Below are 16543 nucleotides of genomic sequence, written 5' to 3'. Positions count from 1 at the left end.
CTACTTTAATGTGTTATATGGTATATAGACATGTAGAGTAATTGAGGTGATTTTTATTTATTTATTTTAATACAAGTTAACATAGATTTTACTTATATACCAGATAGAAAGCAATGCTGCTTTCATTTAATTCACACAGAGGACCAAGCCATTACCTTCTGATAAATACTTAACTCGTGCGGTTTGTGTTTGGTCAAATATTATGTGGAATCATGGGGTAAGGTGAACCAGGTTGAGGTGCTTGGTAGTTATGGCAGGCCGCTGGGGTTAGAAGTCATGTTGGACATGGGTGCCTGGGTTATAAAGGTCATGGGAGATTCTTCTTCTCCGGCTCTGTGAAATGCCAAGAGAAAGGCAGGATGTTTTACACTACTTATAAAAAAATAAAAATGAAGAAGATTTAAAATGTTTGTCAAACGTTACTTTGATTTTCAGGAAGACTTTAATTAGAAAATATTGGATCATTTAGACAGATCAACTAAACTCAGACAGGAATATTTAGTTTTATGTTACATAAATGTCTTTCTTTGCTACATTCACCTCTTATGCACTCCAAATACTGGAGGAAATGGGCCTTTCATTTTTATTCCTTGTGTGTACATCATGATTATTTCATGGCAAGGATCATCTTTTTGGTAAACATGCCTCCTTTGAAGGAGAAAATAACTCAAAGACATTAATTCTGCAGCAAGTAAGTAAAAGGATGTCTGTTCATACTCAGGTTTTCTGTCCTTCTGGTCCCTCTCGGAGGATGGTGATAGAGCTGGAAGCTGCACTGCTCTCCTACAGGAGGGCAGAAAACATTTAATAAGATGAAAAGCATTGAAGGGGATGAAGACAGCGGATGCACGAGTAATATAATTTCTCAGCATTAAGGGTTAGTTTAGGTTAGTCATACCACTGGGCTCATCTGGGTACATCAACAGAACAAAATGAACCCACATCCCTCTCAGAGTAAACATAAATAAACACGCCGGTCCTAATTCCTTCCTTCTATCCATTTATTCAACTAATTATCCATTAGCTACAAAATTGTTCATGTCAACCCACATCTGCATAAGATCTGTATCTTCTGCACTTTAAAAAGATGTCTCTAGCTGTCTCCAGAGAACCACAAGTGCTTTAAATGTGCTAAACAAGCTGCTGGCTGTGCATGAAGAGCTCTGGATCCAGATGCCTTATACCAAAGACATGCTTCTGTGGCCACTGCACCCTTATTTTTTTACCCCACAGCCCTCATGCTTCCTCTCTCTACTGCTCAAGTAGGCTCTATACTGTTCAGTCTTTAGTGTGAAACTGAAATAACAGGCTTGATGACACTGTTTTTGTTTTGGGGGTATTTTAACAGTAATTCCAGATCAGTGGTTATGGGTCATAAATTGAAATGGGAGAAGTGGAAATGAGGAAATTGAACACACATGGCTACATTTAAAGCCATAATTTTCTGCAGAGATTGTGAATGGAAACTTCACTGTGCCTTGGGATTTTTCTGTTGTATTGCAGGCAGTTGTGAGTAGCAGTGTGATGAAAAGATGGCTTGTGGTTAATTACTGCCGGTTTAACTGCTTAACTTGCACTAAAATCCTGGAACGCTATTTATTGTTTGTGCTTTTAGAAGTTCAGATTGGAAGATGAGCTGCATTACTTTGGAAAGAGGGTCCTATCAAGCCTAAATATCTGACTTAAATGTGCTTAAATTTATATAATAATTAATGATAAATGTCAAATATTCAAAAATCTTTACCTTGTTTTCAGACCATTCATTTTAGCAAAGAGAAGCCGCAACACCCTCTCCTTCTGCTCCCAGGTCAGATCAGAAATGTCCACTTTTGAGCTCTGCAGGTTGCTCCTGAAAAACAACTGCTGGATGAGTTGCCATTTGTTCATTCCCAAAAAAAATCAACTACACTGTATGACCAAAAGCACGAGGACACCTGACCATCACATTAATGTGTGGTTCTTTCCCTAGAACATTGCCATAAAACTGGAAGAAAACAATTTTGTAGAATATCTTTGTACAATGTAGCATTACAATTTTCTGTCACTGGAACTAAGGGGCCTGAACATGTTCCAACATGACAATGCCCATGTGCACAAAGGTACATGAGGACATGGTTCATATGGAAGAACTTGAGTAGCTACACATAGAGCTCTGACCTCAACCTAACATCAGGTACCAAGCCTTCTCGCCTAACATCAGTAGCTGAATGAGCAAATCCCGACAGCCATGGTCAATCGTCTAGAAGAAAGCACCCTCAGTAGTGTAATATAACAGCACTGAATCTGAAATGGGATGTTCAACAAGCACATATGAGTGTGATGGTCAGGGTCCACAAACCTTTGGCCATACACTGTCACATGATAAACTTTGAGCAGATTATCCTTTCTATCCGAATTTAGTATTTACTTGAGTCTTCTTAAAGTGATCTTAAATACTCAACATGGCTAAATTGCTCATTCTAGGTGTGGTGATTTTGTTTTTCTTAAACAGCTCCTATTCTGGACTTTTCACACGCAACCATTTCAAAGATTTACTCGGTATTGTTCACAGTAAACAACAGGACTACCAGGGATTGCTGATCCCGTGGATGGCAAAAGCTTGTAGATTTGAATGAATTGTGCAAGCCAACATACAGGCCACAACCAGGTAAATATCATCCAAAGAAGATTAGTGTGCCCTACCACTAAGCTGGCATCTTGGTGAATTATTTGGTTGGTGCAATACCATGCCCTGACTCAGCACAATTAGGTTTAATGTCTAACAGTCAAGTGAAAGCACAGTTCTATACATTTGATTTAATAAGGTTTTTCAAACACTTTGTTTCCTATGACAGAAAACAAACAAAATCCATAATGCACTCTACTCAGGGATTACTGTGGAGAAAAGATATTCTTTTCCAGTGATCTCTTTCAACTCACCATCTTTCAGCCTCTTCCAGATCATTGTAAACATTGTTGGTGCTGTGTGGAGCTTTGTTAAAGGTGCGTATGTGGGGGTACTCCTTCCTCCCTGACCGTGCTTCACTCATCCGTTTACGATAAGCCTCCATTGCTTCCTGTCTTTATACACAAGCACAATGAGCATATACTGAGTTACAAATCTTACGGATTTGTACATTTAATTTATTTATTATCTGCATTTGATTTGTAATTAGGTTTATTAGCAGTAGGACTATATTCTGATCGATCTGGTCAGTTTGTATGAAATACAGAGTTTATAATTCAACATCAACAATATCAGGCCCCATTTTCCAGTGCAATTAACTCAATTGCTATTTTGGAAACCCTTATATTATCTTTTTAAACGAGTCTTAAACAATTTACCATGATCTGTTTGGTACAAGCATGTGTTCAGTGCATGTAATAAATTTAAGGTGTTCCTATACCTGTAGTGGATCTGGCTGGTTATGATCTCCTGCTTAACTTGAGCTAGAGCCTCATGGAAGAAGAGCTCAAGCTGGGTGCGCTGTTCCACAATGCTGCGTGCAAGCCGCTTCACTCGGCCCATCTCACGTTCACGCATGGCGAGCAGTTTCTGCAGCTTCTCCAGCTCCACCTTGCCAGCCTGAGCACTAACTACAGCTTGCTCCTGCATGGTCACATTCTTCTTCTCACACTTGGTTATCATGAGGGCCAGCTCCTGCTCCAAACTGGCTACTCGGGCCTTCAGCTCAGAGATTTCATTCCGCTGGGCTGCAAGTTGAGCTACATTGTCTGTAATCATTAGCTTGCTTGTTTCCTATGAGGACAGTGGGTCAAAATTTTCGAAAGGCATATTAGAGAAGGATCAAACAAAATAAGGTTCACTGGATTTTTGAGACCAAAACTTTCTGGCATTGGCACTAAATGCTACTTTTGGTGGAAACCTTTATTAGCCTGATCATTATCTCATGGGAATGATTTTCATCAGTAGGGATTCAGACACTAGTCAGGGTTGAGGGCAAGATGAAAAGAACCCATTGTTCTAGTAGTTTGTAGAACCCATTGTTCTAATCCTAGAACAGAGCCTGTTCCAATATGCAAGAAACCTGTGACTTGGGTGGGGTTTAACCTAACAACAGGACAGCAATTCTTAATAAGACATATTAAATAAGACCTATTGTCAGCGCTTGACTAGAGAGGGTCAAAATCCAACCCAAATAGCCATTAAAAGATGCTAAATTGTGGCCATGAAAGGATGCACATGGCCAGCAACAATACTCAAACAGGTTGTGGCATTCAAGTGAGGATTGATTAGTATTAAAAGCCCAAAATGTGCCAAGAAAACATTCAGGACACCATCCTGCCACCACCACCAGCCTGGACTGTTGACATAGATGGCAGATGGGTCCATGGATTCATGCTGTTGGTCTCAAACTCTAACCCTATCATCTGTGTGCCTCAGCAGAAATCGAGATTAATCAGACCAGGCTGCGTTTTTCCGGTCTTAAAACTGTCCAATTTTGGTCAGTGTATGCTCACTGCTGCCTCAGCTTTCTGTTCTTGGCTGACAGAACTGGAAACTGATGCGGTATTCTGGTGTTCCTCAAGGTTCAGCATGCTGTTAATTCTGAGATGATTTTCTGGCCACCACAAATTTACATAGTGGATATCTGACTTACTGTATCCTTTCTGTCAACTTCAATCAGTTGGAACAACAAGGTGTTTCTGTCCACAGTCTGCTTACTGGATGTTTATTTTTTTTTTATTGCACTATTTTGAGTAAACTCAAGAAACTGGTATGTGAAACCCCAGAAGATGTCTGCAACAGTCAAAATCACTGCGATCACATGTTTCGCCCATTCTGAATAGGTTAACATTACCTGAAGCTGCTGGATTTTATGCAATGAGTAGGTGGACATCTAATACAGTGCTCCATGAGTGTACAACATGTATAGGATAATAAGCAGTACAGTGTACTGCATCTAGTTTGTGCATAAGTGTAGAAATCAAGTATGTGTGTGTATGATAAGATATTTGCTAATTGCAAGCCAGAGGGAACACTGCAAGAGGGCTGTGTGTGTGTGTGTGTTTGTACTGGGGTCATGGAAAGTGTGCAGAGTGCCAGGCCACAGCGAGACAGGAGACTGGCTCCTCGAGTGGAGGTGAGGAGAAAGAGCCACCACAAGCAAAGTCAAACATACAGTCCAGTGCAAATAAACGGAGGGGGGAAATACTATGTGCAAGCAAAGCCACCAGAGATCAGGAACTACCACAATAAGAACATGACCTAAAAATTCAATTTGGCTATTCATTATTTCTGAAAGTAGCTTTGCTTTGATATGTCATTTTTGGCTAGGAAGAGACTTCCCCACTGTCCTCTTTAGGTTATTGTAAGCACGGCTTAGTGAATAAGTGACTCCAGTGACTTGCTATATATATGTAGTTGTTAGCTTAATTACATTTTAAGAGCATAAATGTCTCTGATGACACTGGAAAGGTCTCTAGTCCTCACAAGCTGTCAAATAAACCTATTATCTATAATAAGAAGATGGTGGTCTGGCATCACTACTTGCATACAGAGCTGTCATTGAGAGCTTGGGATGGGGATCCCTCCATAGGAAACTGCATGTCTTTCTGTGAAATGTGTGCTTTTTCTAGATTTATTATTGGGAGGAAACATAGGTTAAAGAGCTAAATATTTATTAGAGTTCAATTTTGCATGCTTTATTAAGACCTGCAGAAAACAGTGTGGTGGTTTGTACAGTGGCAGAGGTAGACCTCTGTAATTATTATACCTTATCCAGGATGAGAGAAGCATTCTCCTCTATCAGGGCCTTATTGCTCCTTTTCAGCTCTTCTGCCTCTTTTAAGTGATATCCAAGTGCCTCATTCAAACGCACATTCTCCTTAAACACTGAGCGGGACACATTATCCAGTTGCCTGTTGAAATTGATCAGAAGGGAAAAGAGCAGACCTGAGGTTTACCTACATAACAGTTCATAGGACATGAGAATGCTTCACCAGCTTGCATACATTAAACTATTACAAAATTAGCATAGAAATACACTATGTATGGTCAAAAGTATGTGGACACCTCCAATATTCTTAGAAGGCTTTCCAGTACATTTTAGAGTATTTTGGCATTAAGAGATTTGCCAATTCAGCTAAAAGAGCATTACTGAGGTCAGGCACTGAGATTTTGTGAGAAGGTCTGGGGTGCAGTCAGTGTCCTACTTCATCTCAAAGGTGTTCAGTAGGGTTGAGGTCAGGGCTCTGTTCAGGCTACTCAGGTTCTTCAATACCAAACTTGGTAAAGTATGTCTTCATGGAGCTTGCTTTGTATGCTGAGGTGTTGTCATGCTGGAACATGTTTGCGTGCCCTAGCTCCAGTGCAGGGAAATTGTAAAGTTACAATCAAAAACATTCTATACAATTGTGTGTTTGGGGAATGTCCAGATGTTTGTGATGGTCAGGTGGCCACAAACATTTGGTCATATGGTGTATGTCTCATCCCCCCTTTCAAACAATCCAAAAATACCACAGTCTCCTCTTACACCAGTATATACTGATGCAAAAAGGTGTCAAAGGAGTGAGCAGATGATGAACAGTATGACTGAACCACTGACATTGGGCTTGTTCTCTTTCTACTTAGCCGTGACTCATCTAATTTAATTTGGTTGACCTCAAATGCCTGGTGGAGTGAAACAGGTGCAGGATAGTCCATTGGTCAGAAAATGATCGTAAAAAAAAGGAAACTCCTTGGCAGAAAGACTCACAGCCACAATGCCACATCTAGAAGCAAGATATTAGAAGGTTTGCAGCCATGACTTTGGTAAACGACCCAAAACTAACACACGGCTTTTGCTGTGGCCAAACGAATTGCACTTGTACACACATACACACACATGTTCTGACATGAGCACATTCATACACACTGTTTGCAGAACAGAGGATATAATCACTGGCTTAGGTGATATATACTATCTCTAAGAGGAAAGGTTTGGTGTGGTCATGATAATAACCTTGTTTTTCTACAAAAGTTATTTACTTTCTCTCTCTCGGTATGATGGTGCTGTTTGAAACTATCCTGTAATTGGAGGAGGGGAGGATGCACAGAGAATACACTCACACAATTGCCTCATTGTGGGCTTTCTCTGCTAGCTGGGCAATTTTCTGCTCTGCTTCCTTTTCTAAACAGACCTAGATGGAAGAAGATAAACAAGTGATTATTCTAATTCTTTGTCCTGTTTTAAAAAGCTTAGATCTTCCTCTCTGAGTCTCCTTATTTAAAGTTCTCCAAACTGACAATGACATTTTCGGCACTTTTTAGATACATACCTTTTCAATGAAAAATTTATGCTCCATTCTTGCAAGACTCTCCTTGTGTTCACGCTCAGCAACGTACATGCTTTCTTTCATCTAGAAAATATAATAGGAAATATGAATGATGTATTAACCCATTAAATGAGTATTAAATGAGTGTATTGTCATTTGCTAATGCTAATGATTTTCAGAAAAACAGAAACTAGAGTGATTTCAAAATGTAATTTGTCTAAAGTAAGAAAACAAACATGAGAATGTTTAAGAATGCTATTCTCCTCGGGAAGTTTCCTCCCTGATTAGATATTAATCTTTATATTTAACATATGGTCTTGAATAACATCCAAGTTTTTATTTTCTAATAATTTTTAAGTTCTTTTATCCACATGTTGGTTTATTTTCTTTTTTGTTGGTTTTCTACATTATCCACAATGACAATCGACTGTCTGTTAAAATGGCGTGTGTCATTTAATCGTTGTTTCATCTTTACCGAATGTAGCAGTAATTTATTCCTTTAGTCTGGCTCATCTCCTGAACATAAGTAAGCATACAAAGCTTCAACTTTCCTACTAATAACGGCTAATTAATGCTATCTGACTTGTCATTTCATAAATTGGTGACCAGGCAATTTTCTGTTATATCTCAGAGTTGTGTAGTTGTTTATTGCATTTTCTGTCTCTATTATATCTACATTGGATTTCATTCATATGACTTTGAATGATGCTGAAAAACAGTGAGAAATGTGAGAAAAGAATTGCTTTTGTTTTATGGTATTATGTTGTGATTTTTTTAATCCTATTAATGTCATTATAACTTCAGAAGTTAAATTTAATGTGTTCAGGTTGAAGGTTTTTCTTGAATGCCTTTCGATGCTATTTTCCATTCTCTAGATATCTTTTGCCTACTGTGTATTCATGAGCAGTTTGTACAAGGACTATACAGAATTGTAATGTGTTGTGTAACAGTACAGTGATCAACTCTTGTTCCATATGAGCTTTCTTCTTGCGGAACTCCTTGATGGTCTTGAGCTCCCCTTGAATCATGGAAAAATCTCTGGATCTCTTCTTAAACTTCTCCTCCAGCTCATTAATCTTCACTGTATACTCTGCAACCTGCAATAGCCAATCAAAATGAATGAGTGGTTAGAAGCCCAGAGATCTTGATAACAGGGATGGCCTTCTTGTCTTTTAAAAAAAATAAAATAAAAATTGGCAGTTGCAGAGCTAGGAATAGAGGGATGATCGGTTTTCTGAGAAGCACTTGTATGTACAGAATCACTGTGGGAGGGCAGACCTACAACCGCTGGAGTAAGATTTAGAACATTTGGATGGCCTATGGCCAGTCCATACAGACCAGAGGAGAACATTCTAAGCTGCCCACCGGAAAAACGCCAGCTACTGGAGCTATTCATGGATCACTGCATCCAGGCAGAGCCGACAGTTTCAAATCAGGAGTCTGACCTTTTGCTTCATGTCTCGGATGGACCGCATGTTGGTTATGAAGGGCTTAGAGTTCGGTATTGCTCAACAATGACTCTGCCAGGCTTGTGTAGTACAGCATTTATAACTTGCAGCAGGGACGACAATGACAGTGTGGGAAAACTAAAATGGACAGGTATTATGTAACAACAATGTGACCTTCTACTCAGCATAAAAAACTTCTATGCCATAGACTTAAAGTCTATGCCACAGTAAAGAAAACTTCAAATGGCCAAATTTTCAACTCTCTGTGACTGATTTAGAAAGTTTCCATTAGCTTATATGGTATACATTAGTGCACATTACTAAAATAAAAAAAAAAACATTAGTGATTTCAATATAACTATGCACCTTGACACTCATATTTACATGATTAATCTGTCCTGATAAGTAGTGAAGGACAGTAGGAATCTGTCCTTCAATAGTCTCTAGTAGTATTTATGACTGGTGACCTCAAAACTGCAGTAAGCCAGTGTGTATCTACTAAAAAAGTGTACTTTATGCTGTAGTTTATATAAAATCCATTCAATATTAGCTTGTATGATCTGAACATAGAATGCCTGCAACTTCACAATACTGCAAGGTATGAAATCATGCATGAAAGCACTAACTTGCTATAGTATAACCCTACTACCATTATTCCAGTCTTGATAGTTATTTGCTCCATGAGCCAAACAGGAAAGGTGTGGCTAAATTATTCATATACTGAATCATCATTAAGTTAAAAATATACAATGAGAATCACAGAACTGAACACAGTAACTGACACATTTCACTGTTACCTAATGTTGAAGATTTGGAATATTAATTTGAGTATCAAATAAGGGTGGTACAAATGGTTCGATCCTAGGCTTGGGTTAATGTTTCTGTGCGTGTTGACCCCACATCTGTGTGGGTTTCCTCTGTATTTTTGCCAGTAGGTTGATTTGCTATATTAAATTGTGAAAAAATGCACGGTGCACTGTAATGGACTGGCACCCCATTCAGGGTGTATTCCCACCTCATGCCCACTTTTCCGGGGATAGACTCCAGATCCACAATGACCCTGACCAGGGTAAAGTGGTTACATAAGATGAATGAAGAGAAAAAAAACAACTTTGCTTGCAGAGTGAGTTTTTTTATATTTTATTCTTCTCCCTTCCTTGTTTAAGTATCACATATACTTGCTGTCAAAAGTAGCAAGGGCAGCTGGAAAAGCATTGATGAAACAAACTCTGGCTGACTGCTTTTCCTTCTGAGCTCATGAGACATGTTAGCCCACTGTTGGGAAAAAAGCAATAACAACCAAATGGCCGAATTTTTAACTCTCTATGACTGAATTAGAGAGTTTCCATTAGCTAAGTTAATTTTCAACATGAAGTGTTTTATCATAGTGCAGAGTTCCAGTTGTTTGGCAATGAAATCACATCTAAATCCACCACAACAATGTGTTTTCCAGAACAATGCTGCATGGGCAAATGTGACATTACCATAAGTGTCTAAAAAGGGGCATGTTTTAACTTTGTCCAGACCATGCTTTTTTTCGGCCTAACACTTATTGGGACCCATTTTTACACGCATGAAGTAAAAGATGGTAAATGGAAAACAGCTGTTGACCAAAGCATTGCATTTCTAACTCTAAATTAAAACATTTCAGAGAGACCGTAGCTGGTGCAAGCGGTTAGCTACTACTTGAAATTATATTTTAAAATCCTTGCAATGTATTCACATTCTGGGATTGGGCTTATAAAAAAGCTTTCATCAACATAATAATAATGTTGAAATTGACATTTGTAATTTGCTACAAACAAACCAGAAGACATATAAGGGATGAATAGCTTGGCATATATCTGAACCGGCTGATGCATACCAGTTCACGTTTTAATTACAGGCTCCATGATGCCATAGAATGGGGATTACATGACTGCAAATGTTGGAACTGCTATAAAGTTTTATGCTTGCTATGTTTTTCCACTACAAATGGACCAAGTAAGCATGAGTATAATTAGAAATAAGAAAAATATTTGTTGGGAGAAACACATTTTCTTATATTTTGTGTTTTCCTGTGGGCACAGGGCAGCCCCTCGACAGGCTGTGTAATTAATAGGTTATGATACATGATGTATTATTAACGGCAGAATCCTGTCCACTAAAAACTCATTGAGCTGACAAAGGTGGTCATTAAAAATGACTTGTGGCAATTCTTGACCTGCTGTCAGTAAACTGTCTGGTCACGCCCTGGTCTTGCACCGTGGTTGTTATGCTTCCATCTAATGGACTAATTGCACAACTACTGTTTCATTTGGGGTGAAAACATTTGGCAGTGTTCTGCCTTGCGAATACTTACTAAAAACTCTTTGTCCTGTAGGGCTTTTGATTTCTCATCTTTTAGCTGTTCTTCCAATGCAGCAATCTGTAGAAACAAACAAGTTAGAAGTAAATAATGTGATATCCAGGACACAACTGGAAGTGCATCTTCTGACCAAAATCTGCCATGGGCTACTTCTAAAACCAATTATTAACTTACCTTGTCATATTTATTAGTATTATGTAAGTTCTTATTTTATTTTTATTCTTATTTTATTTCACTTACATTCCATTACACGTTCTTTTCTTTCTTTTCAGCGCTAAGTGTCCTGTTCTTTTGTGTTGTCTTTCTTGTATTTATTGTCTTTGGCACTGTCTTGTCTATGCTCTGTTTGTACCTAGCTGCACAATGTGCACTTTACGTGGCTAAGACAATCTTCTGTCCTAGCTCTGTGGTGTTGTTTTGTTCTGAACTTGTTGTTGTATGTTTATGTAGCACCAGGTCCTGGAGAAACGTTGTTTCATTTCACTATGTACTGCGTCAGCTATATGTGGTTGAAATGACAATAAAGCTTCTTGAATCTTGAATCTTGAAGTTCATTATCAGGTGACATGTTTTGTCATAGCCTATGTTACAAGGCAGTAGACCCCTTTGGAGTCTTTGGCTATAAACTAGTAGTAGTCCAAAGTGCTTCCCTATGTCTGTGATACACAGAAATGTGAAAAGGCTGTTGGGGATAAATGAGACTATGTGGGGTGGTATAGGCCAGTATTGTCCAGCACGGACATTTTAAATATTAAGCAAGCTGTAAGTGATTTAAACAATGTGTAAGCTGCACTGGACATCAACTAGATGGATGGATGGATGGATGGATGGATGGATGGATGGATGGACAGATGGATGGATGGATATACTTTATTGATTCTCAATGTTCCTTTGGTTCCATGGTGTAGTGGTTAGCACTCTGAATCCAGCGATCTAATTTCAAATCTCGGTGGAACCTGTGTATGCTCCTTTGTGGTAGAGGGAAACTTGTTTTCCTGAATGTGCAAATGACAATAAACACTTTGAATCTGAATTTGAATTTAAATTGTATCTGTTGTATCTGTTGAGGCTTTTAGGTTTCAACACTTCAGGTATAATGTGAATTCTTTCCTTCAAAACATATTTGTGCAAGTTCAGACAAATGTCTATCCTATTTGTGCCTTTTTCTTAAAGTGCTATATGGTATAATGTTTATGCCGTGTAAGATGGTATAATTGCTGTTTTTTTTGTCAAACACATCACCCACCCACCCCTTTTTCTTCAAAAGTCCTCGCTCCTCTTCCACCAGCCTCTTTATTTTTGACATATGCAGGTAAATTGGAGACAGCTTTTATCTGTTCATTTAACAAGCTGTTTTAATATTTTATTTATTTAATGATTCATTTGAATTAATGCTATATTACTTACTGATTCATTGTATTTTTTTTTACATGGTATTTATTATTAAGTGCATAAGACTGAGTACACATTGGTAAAGTGCTTGCATGACACATACCATAGTAACTATGATAAATCCATGTTTATACCAGCGTTACTATGTTGTAACTGTGGTTTGAAACCAACATTTTAAAACCATGGCTGTAAACACAGTTTCCATAGTTTTTAGCATTGTGAAAAAAAAACATGGAACAATCACGGTTTGCAAATTTGCAAACCCTTAAGAAAATTATCCATGGTAAAACCATGGATAATTTTCTTAAGGGTTACCACTAGCAATCTTAGCATTACTAACATTAACCACTATAAAACCTGCCTACTCATTTTCTAACCAATATTAACAACTAGAATGTAGCTATTATTGTAGCTCCCTAAATAACTTTAACCACTAGCTGAATTACTGATTACATGGCTAATATTAGCTAGATAACTAGAAACAAAACAGTATGTGGTGAGCTAAATTTAACTCACTATCTATATAATGTAAATCATTACTGGACTGCCTTATACTTCCTATCAAAGATATCTAATCAGCAAATTGAACTAATTGAACTAACTAACTAAACTAACTAAATAAATAATTTCCATCCCTTCTGTCGTGAAACTCCATCCTGTGGCTCCTTGTCCAAACAGAGATTTTTATCCAGTACAGGGTTATTATTTCGCAGTAAGCAGGCTTCAGTGTAGGTCAAATCCAGTGAGAAATCTATTTAGTAATATTAAATTGGAACTAATAGGGGATTACAACAGCTGAATGTCGTGCTGCTGCAAATAAAGTTTCATGTCTTTACCATAATATCAGACTCTGAATGGCAGCTACTAAGAGTGCTTCCACATATGCAGTGCTTAGTCCTTCTGAATCGAACTGTGGTGCATTTCCCTCTCAGCACAGTTAATTAAGGGAACCATGAACACAGCAGCTGCAGTCAGATGCAGTCCAAAGCAATCCGAGAATGACTGAGTAATGATGCAGTTTGCAGCAAGAAAGCAATTTGCAAGCTGTTAAATTGACCTGTGAGAAACTAAGCCAAAGGACGGAGCTGTAGTGCTGTAAAAATGTGATGTGTACTCGATAGTTGGACTAAAAATAATAAAAATAAGATGTGATGCACAGTGTTTAAAAGTAGTTTATATAATTAGCCTGTCATTTATTGATCAGTAATTCTGCATTCTCCATGCTTGTGGGATTTTTTTTTAATGAAAGCTTAGTTTACATTTTTCTGTGGCCATTTTTGATTAGTTCATGAAATTGTACATTTTCAGCTCTTCATGTCCTTTAACCAATCAATTAATTAATCGATTAATTTATTAATTTATTTATTTTCTGCTTTTTGACTAGTTCAAAGTCTGCTTTACACTGTGTGATTTTTGGGGCAAATATTCATGTCACACACAACAACTGAACACTGGAAAAAGATTGTTTGGCTGTGAGTTGAGTTGAACCAAACATTTTAATTTCGCTCTGAATCGGATTAACAGTGTGAACGCAACTGAAACCTCGAGAATTTTTTTGTTAAAGTTACTGTGATTGCGTGACAATATAACAAGTTTGGCTTTATGAAATAACGCTCAAGTGATTTTTTTTTAATTGGTTCTCTTGCTTTCTCCCTCTACAGAGGGAGTAGGACACAGTGATGATCACTTCAGAATTGGAGCACAGCCTCATACGGGTTGTTCCTACACCTGTATAAAATCCAGCGCGCGCTCGTGTGTTTGTGCTCGCGACCCAGCGTTTAGAAACTAACCTGTGCATCTTTCTCGAGTTCTTGCTTTTTCAGAAAAGCAATAATGTCAGTAGTGTCCTTCTCGGCTCTGTACTGCTGGTTTGTAAGCCCTTCATTTTCCCGGGCCAGTCTGCGAGCAGCTTCACGATATTCCACCCGCGATTTTTCCGTTACCTCCAGCCGAGCCTCCCACAGAGCCGCGTTAGCTTTAGCCCTGTCAGTGTCACATTCCTTATCCGTGTTGGAATTCGATTTGTTCTCCTTATTTGTTTTTCTAGACAAATATGTTTGATATGAGAAAAGGTAGCAGAACAGTTCAGAAAAAAGGAAATATATCAGAAAAGTTTAATATAAGTACACTACGTTAGTTTTTGATCTCAGTCATGAGGGGGAAAAAAAGGTTTTAATGGACTTTGTATTATTGCTCACCCTTTTCCTTTCTTTCCTCCTTTCTTCACTTTTTTCTTCGGCATACTTTTGAACTGCAGCTTTAGTTAAGACAGTATACAGTATAGAGTATAAGCTACACAGCACCTCTCAGTTCCTTTGACTTGTTTAGAGCTGTTACCATAGAGACCGTCAGGGCTGCAGGCACGAACCTGATCTCTCTTCCTCGTGCCGATTTGCATTAGCTAATCGCAACCTTTTCATTAGCTAAACTCAACCTGTTAGCAAACATCAGATAAACAAAATACATGTGTATTGCACCTTGAATGTAAATTTTAAGGAATGTTTTGGGAAAAAAACCCTTAAACTTAGATTAAAATAGTTAAATTAATAAAGTGATACGCACATAATATTCCACTCACTCCAAATGTAACTGGTCAGTGTTTTTGCGATGAGGTGGTGTCCCATCCAGGGTGTATTCTTATCTCACACTCAAGAATCTACACATTGTATATCCCTCAAACATGTACAAATAATATATCCCTCAAACAACGTCAAACAATGTCATTCTTAAATAATGTCATGCAGAACTGCAGATGTGAGAATAAAAATCGATTGAAAGGCTTCTGGGACTTGGACTTTGCAGCTCAAATGATCAGAAAGCATTGAATATCCGATATGTCTTGCTGAATTATTTCTGTAATTATTATTACATCTCTCTCAACTCAACATTATGTAGCATGTATAATCACATATTGTTCAGCCGAGTTGACCAAAATGCTTCACCATTAGAAAATTGAAAAATAGTCAAATAAGCAGCACAATCAACACACACACACACTATAAAAATCTATTAATTACATCTATGTGATTGCCTCTCGTGTTGGTGGCTGTCAAGATTTTGAAAGCGATTTTTGATTTTTGAATAATGTTTCAATGGAAAAATCTCGGTACATAAGATGCTTATAGAAGCAAGCTGGGTAAATCTCCCATCAATGTCCTGAGAGGAACTCTGTTCAGGCAAGTGATTGAGACGTTGTGTAAAATGGACCTATAAGGAATGATTACATAAACTGTGGACTAGCCACAGAAGTTAAAACAAAATTGCAGTTGATTTAGCATTCTCAGAAAGCCAAGCCCTCTAAAATACAATATATACTTAGGGCCGAACACTGCTTTGAATCCGTCCAACAGAACCCGCCAGGCCTCAGATGCTTGTGCTCAAACCGACCAGCCTCTGGACTACTCGATAATCTTTGCCTGTGCTCATTTCTGACGTAACTGGAAGATGTCCAGATAACATTCCACAAGCAGAAAAAGCTCAACGAACATGTGGCAAAATGTTTTTGGGTGGAACTACTGTAAATGTATCAGGGCAGTATAGCACCATGTATGCCATTAGGCAACTAAATTTAAAGCTAATTGCTATGATAGTTGAAAGTGACCCATCCCCCAGCCCCGTCGCCCTATAGACACAACTGTGAACATTTTCAAGCTGTCATTATCACCAAAATTGTAATTACAAGGTTTTGGTCTCTTCGATGGGAGTTCTTGGGCAGGACACCCACAAACTTGGCATTTCTGTGGCCGTGTGTGTAGTATATTTATAATAGATTTCTGCCTTGTGAAGAATCAACTTATACAGCAGGGAGGATGTGCTGTTGTAAGGATGTTGTAAGGATTTTGTTCAATTTAAATCAGGGATGTACAGTAATATATAATGACCCATAATTTAGCAGGGCTTCATTACAATGTGAACATTACATAGGCTCACACTTTTTTTTTGTGAGGTTGACATTGTGTGTAATTTGATTCTTTCGATCTATTGTCCACTATTTTTGTTACAGCAGTTATGTGGCTAAGTAATATCTATCATTTGTACCTTGTGTGCATAATAAAACATTAAGGTTATGATTTACTAGCTAGTTAGCACATCTAACTTC

The 16543-nt window shown here is 38.2% G+C and overlaps 1 protein-coding gene across 1 annotated transcript; it reads right to left on the bottom strand.

The window, feature by feature from the left end:
• Positions 1 to 135: 135 nt before the first annotated feature.
• Positions 136 to 14794, bottom strand: si:ch211-163l21.10 (basal body-orientation factor 1). Its single transcript, XM_058398705.1, has 12 exons — positions 14643 to 14794; positions 14235 to 14487; positions 11047 to 11112; positions 8211 to 8354; positions 7261 to 7341; positions 7052 to 7122; positions 5718 to 5862; positions 3387 to 3739; positions 2920 to 3060; positions 1745 to 1849; positions 718 to 783; positions 136 to 333 (listed from the first exon to the last, which is right to left on the bottom strand). The coding sequence occupies exons 1-12, from the start codon at positions 14684 to 14686 to the stop codon at positions 249 to 251; spliced, it is 1554 nt and encodes a 517-aa protein (XP_058254688.1). The 5' UTR covers positions 14687 to 14794; the 3' UTR covers positions 136 to 248.
• Positions 14795 to 16543: the final 1749 nt, after the last annotated feature.

This window comes from Hemibagrus wyckioides, linkage group LG09 (assembly GCF_019097595.1).
Source record: "Hemibagrus wyckioides isolate EC202008001 linkage group LG09, SWU_Hwy_1.0, whole genome shotgun sequence".
NCBI classification, from domain to species: domain Eukaryota; kingdom Metazoa; phylum Chordata; class Actinopteri; order Siluriformes; family Bagridae; genus Hemibagrus; species Hemibagrus wyckioides.
Note: the sequence above shows the minus strand (reverse complement) of the source record. Positions and strands in the feature narration are given on the sequence as shown.

Bases quoted from the DNA above. Each gene is read 5' to 3' on its own strand.
- si:ch211-163l21.10 (XM_058398705.1), bottom strand. From the start codon at position 14,686: ATGCCGAAGAAAAAAGTGAAGAAAGGAGGAAAGAAAGGAAAAGG. The intron at 14,488-14,642 runs GTGAGCAATAAT...ATATTTGTCTAG, and splicing joins GGAGGAAAGAAAGGAAAAGG to AAAAACAAATAAGGAGAACA. The intron at 3,740-5,717 runs GTATAATAATTA...CTGTCCTCATAG, and splicing joins CTTCTCTCATCCTGGATAAG to GAAACAAGCAAGCTAATGAT.